At 30.8% G+C, this 3,620-nt stretch overlaps 1 protein-coding gene across 4 annotated transcripts; it reads right to left on the bottom strand.

The window, feature by feature from the left end:
• Window positions 1-888: 888 nt before the first annotated feature.
• LOC107947292 (BAG family molecular chaperone regulator 1) lies at window positions 889-3,225 on the bottom strand. 4 transcript variants are annotated; one of them, XM_016881891.2, is made up of 5 exons: window positions 2,745-3,225; window positions 2,247-2,549; window positions 1,908-2,164; window positions 1,688-1,834; window positions 889-1,602 (listed from the first exon to the last, which is right to left on the bottom strand). In XM_016881891.2, exons 2-5 carry the CDS (start codon window positions 2,485-2,487, stop codon window positions 1,225-1,227), a joined length of 1,023 nt encoding a protein of 340 aa, XP_016737380.2. In that variant the 5' UTR covers window positions 2,488-2,549; window positions 2,745-3,225; the 3' UTR covers window positions 889-1,224. The 4 variants fall into 4 exon arrangements, with proteins under 4 accessions (XP_016737380.2, XP_040939698.1, XP_040939699.1 ...); XM_041083764.1 differs by having other exon boundaries at window positions 2,247-2,524; window positions 2,745-3,203; XM_041083765.1 differs by having other exon boundaries at window positions 2,849-3,201.
• Window positions 3,226-3,620: the final 395 nt, after the last annotated feature.

Raw genomic sequence — 3,620 nt, 5'->3', positions numbered from 1 at the left:
TGGAAAAAGAAAAAAAAGAAAGTCTTGCCGACAATGTCATTTTGAATTATTATATTAACGACGCCCAAGACCTCTTTATAAAATATCTCTCATTTTTTTTTATCTTTTTGGTACAAATTTATAATTATATCTCGAAACACATATATATGATTGAATTAAACCCATTCTAAACTCAAATTCTAGAACAATTAAGAATAGAAGCCTACTTTTTCCTAAAGTAATCAATCATATTCACAGTAAAAATATTATTGACAACTTCGTGTTTCATGTTTTGATTTGAAGGTCAATGTGGCTTAAATTTAAAGCACAATAATTTAAAATACAATGATCAATTTTTAACGATAAAAATAAATAAATTTTTTTTATTTAATCTATAATAACTAATTTAGTCAATTTTTTTTAATATAAATTACTTTTATAATAATTTTATCTAAAATCGATAACAATCCATTTAAAACATATATAAATTTTGTCACTAATCGGTTATAGGTATTATGATATCATAGCCTAAAATACTTAGAACATGGACCAAATAAGGAAAGGTAATCTTAAATTAGAACATACATTAACCCACCTATCATCATCCCCCTAATTTGCACTTTTTTTTATCACACTAGGCTATCATTGGACATATTAGTGAAACAAAATTACCCAAATCTCATCCAATTTACACCAATCCCTTTTTGTCAGTACAAGTAGACTAGACCCCACTATAAACAATGGCATATTAACTGAAACTATCAAGGACTTCATTGGCCAATCAACTATGTTCTCAAAAGATTAATTAATAAATATATTTTATCATCATCATTATTATATCAGTTAGTAAACTGAGATTTTCCCAATTTCAACCAAGGGCAACCATAGAAATATGGAGGTTACTGCTCATTAGGCAAAACCTAGTGGCTAATAGTATCTTTTAATTTAACAAAGTCTACAAAATATACAAATGTTTGTCACCCATCAAAAGGACATTACAGACTGGAATATAAAAGAGAATAAAAACAGGGTGGTTGTTTTTTTTTAAATGATGGAGGCGCCCCATTTTTTTTTTATTTTTTTTATGATGAACTTAATGACAGATTTTATGAAAATGGGAAAAAAAAGAAAAGAAAAGGGTTGCTTGAGAAAATCTAAGTACAAGAAGAAGAAGCAAACCCAAATCACATTCACACAGATAAAAAATGAAATGAAAACCAAAGAGGACATAGTAGCATACTGTCTTTAATCGAAGAATTCCCAAGGGAACTTCGGTGGGGCTGAGTTATTAGCGGTTGATGAAGATGTAGATGTCGAGGTGACCGGCAATGTTGCCGGGGATGAATCGAATGTTTCCCATTTCGTGGTAACTACGACGGGACCAGATGCCTGCTGGTGCTGGTGCTTGTGCTGGTATTGTTGATGGATTGGCAAATGAGAAACCGAGTTGCTCGATTGTTGCTCCTGAATTGGTGCTAATCTTTGCCTGGATTGCTGCTCTTGTTTTCGAACACTATGCTTATGTCGATTCTGTGTTTCGGATTGAGCTCCATTGGTGTTAGGCATGGCGTTTTTAATCTTCAACATATCCAATGTTTCAACATATTTTTGAACTCTTCTCACCTTCATCAACAATAACAAATAAATCCCAAACTTTATACAATCAAACTCAAACCATATAATGAACAAGAAATTGAAGTTTCAATACCTGCATTTTTCTTTGCAATTTGACATCACCATCAGCCATAATACCATCCAACTTAAGCAATTGATTCATTAACTGTTCAATCAAATTAAGCACATCTTTCTCTGCTACTTTCCCACCTTTAGTAATTATAGATTCAAAAGTAGACACCTACAAAATATCCAACACTTTCTAAGTACAATTTATGAAGCTCATAAGTTAAAAAGTACTCAATAATATGTACCTGATTACCAAGCCTATCAACCTCCAAGCTGATTTCAGAGATAGATTTAGAAGCTTTTTCCAGTTTAGCATTCTTTCTCATTTCCAGTAATCTCTTTTCTTGGCTAATCGGGTCTTCAATTAAAACAAGCTTGGATTTGTCTTTCACACCGGCCGTATCTAAAAACGCCTTCGAATCCCTCTCTTTGTCTTTGTATAAAAGTTTTTGGTCTTGATGGTGTAGCCCCGTTGGGCCTGTTAACATCTTCTTCAACTCTCCTGAAACCCTCAAAAAGTCATTCAATAGCTTAATTAAGTAATAATTAATTGATTTAAAGAGAAAAAAAAGTTAGGGATTTACCGAATGTAGCTTGAGAATTGATGCTGATTTCATGATAGATTGACTTGTATTTGACTCTGACTCTAATTGTCGGCGGTGGGATAGGGGGACGACCGTTGTCGAGGTCTCGCTTTTGAACCAACATGCCACCGGGTCTAAGCTCCCAATCATGAGCAGTCGGTTCACCGCCACCGACAAAACCTGATTCTTCATTTGTCACCGCCGGTGACAGCCCTGTCGCTTTAGTCTTCATCCTCATCATCTTTTTAAAAAAGAAGGATATTTATTGTTTTGGATCTCTGGAAATGGTGAAAATGAGACGATCTGTATCAAAAATCAAGGAGAAGAAACGTATTTTTCAGACAAAGTTAAAAAAAAAATCAGAATCTGATCCCAGCATTATAGGAGACCAATTCCTACGCCTACGCGTATTTACACAACAAAAAAAAGAAGAAGAAGAAGAAAAAAGAATTTTTTTAAGCAAAGACAGAAAAAGAAACTGAAACAGAGACTCTTCACCTTCTTCAGCCCTTTTTTTTTTTATCTCTTTATTTCAGCGAACAGCCAATGGCGTCTTAGTAAAGACAATGTAAAAGAAAGGGGGGAAAACAAAGCGCAAAAACCTTCGATTCTTTCCCAGAAAATTCTCAGATCGCTGACGGAAAAAAATTAAAAGCTTCAGATCTCTCTCTACAACTATAATAATGTAAACAAAAATAAAAATATCTCAGAATTTAAAAATAAAAAATAAAATGATGAGACTAAGAATCTGCGATTTTTTCACGATGAAATCACCAGGAAAAAAAAAACAATGTCAAAGAGTTGAGGACAGCGAAAAAATTATAATTCGAAGAAAAGTGGAATTCTTTTTCTTTTTTTTTTCTGAATTTTCGATGAATCTCTGGAAAACTCGCAGAAGAAGGAAAAAAAATGAGAGAAAATGAATAAAAAAACGAGTGGACAGCTAACTCGGCTGCTGTGGTGACTTAAAAGAATCAACATTATTATATAAATAAAATAATTATAATATAAAATAATTATAAATCCAAAATACATAAAAAAAAAACAAAAAGAAACCATGGGTCAAATTTTACTATGAATCTTTATATTACGCATATGTTGTAAATTTAATTAATTAATTTATTTTGGTTAATTTTATTTATTTATTTTTTTTAATTTTAGAATTTCGGTTTTAATCTAAATGGTAACAGTTAAATTTATTTAGTTAAATTTTATTATTAGTCATTTATTATAGTTTTATATTTTTCAATTTAATTATTTTTAATCATTATATTTTTTAAATTTTAAAATTCTAGTCTTAAAGTAAATAATAATTGTTAAATTTATTACTTAAATTTTTTGTAAAAAATATATTAAAATAAAAATTAATATGAT

Source organism: Gossypium hirsutum, chromosome A12 (genome assembly GCF_007990345.1).
Source record: "Gossypium hirsutum isolate 1008001.06 chromosome A12, Gossypium_hirsutum_v2.1, whole genome shotgun sequence".
Classification (NCBI taxonomy): Eukaryota; Viridiplantae; Streptophyta; class Magnoliopsida; order Malvales; family Malvaceae; genus Gossypium; species Gossypium hirsutum.
The sequence above is the reverse complement of the archived record's forward strand: the minus strand, read 5'-3'. Positions and strand labels throughout refer to the sequence as shown.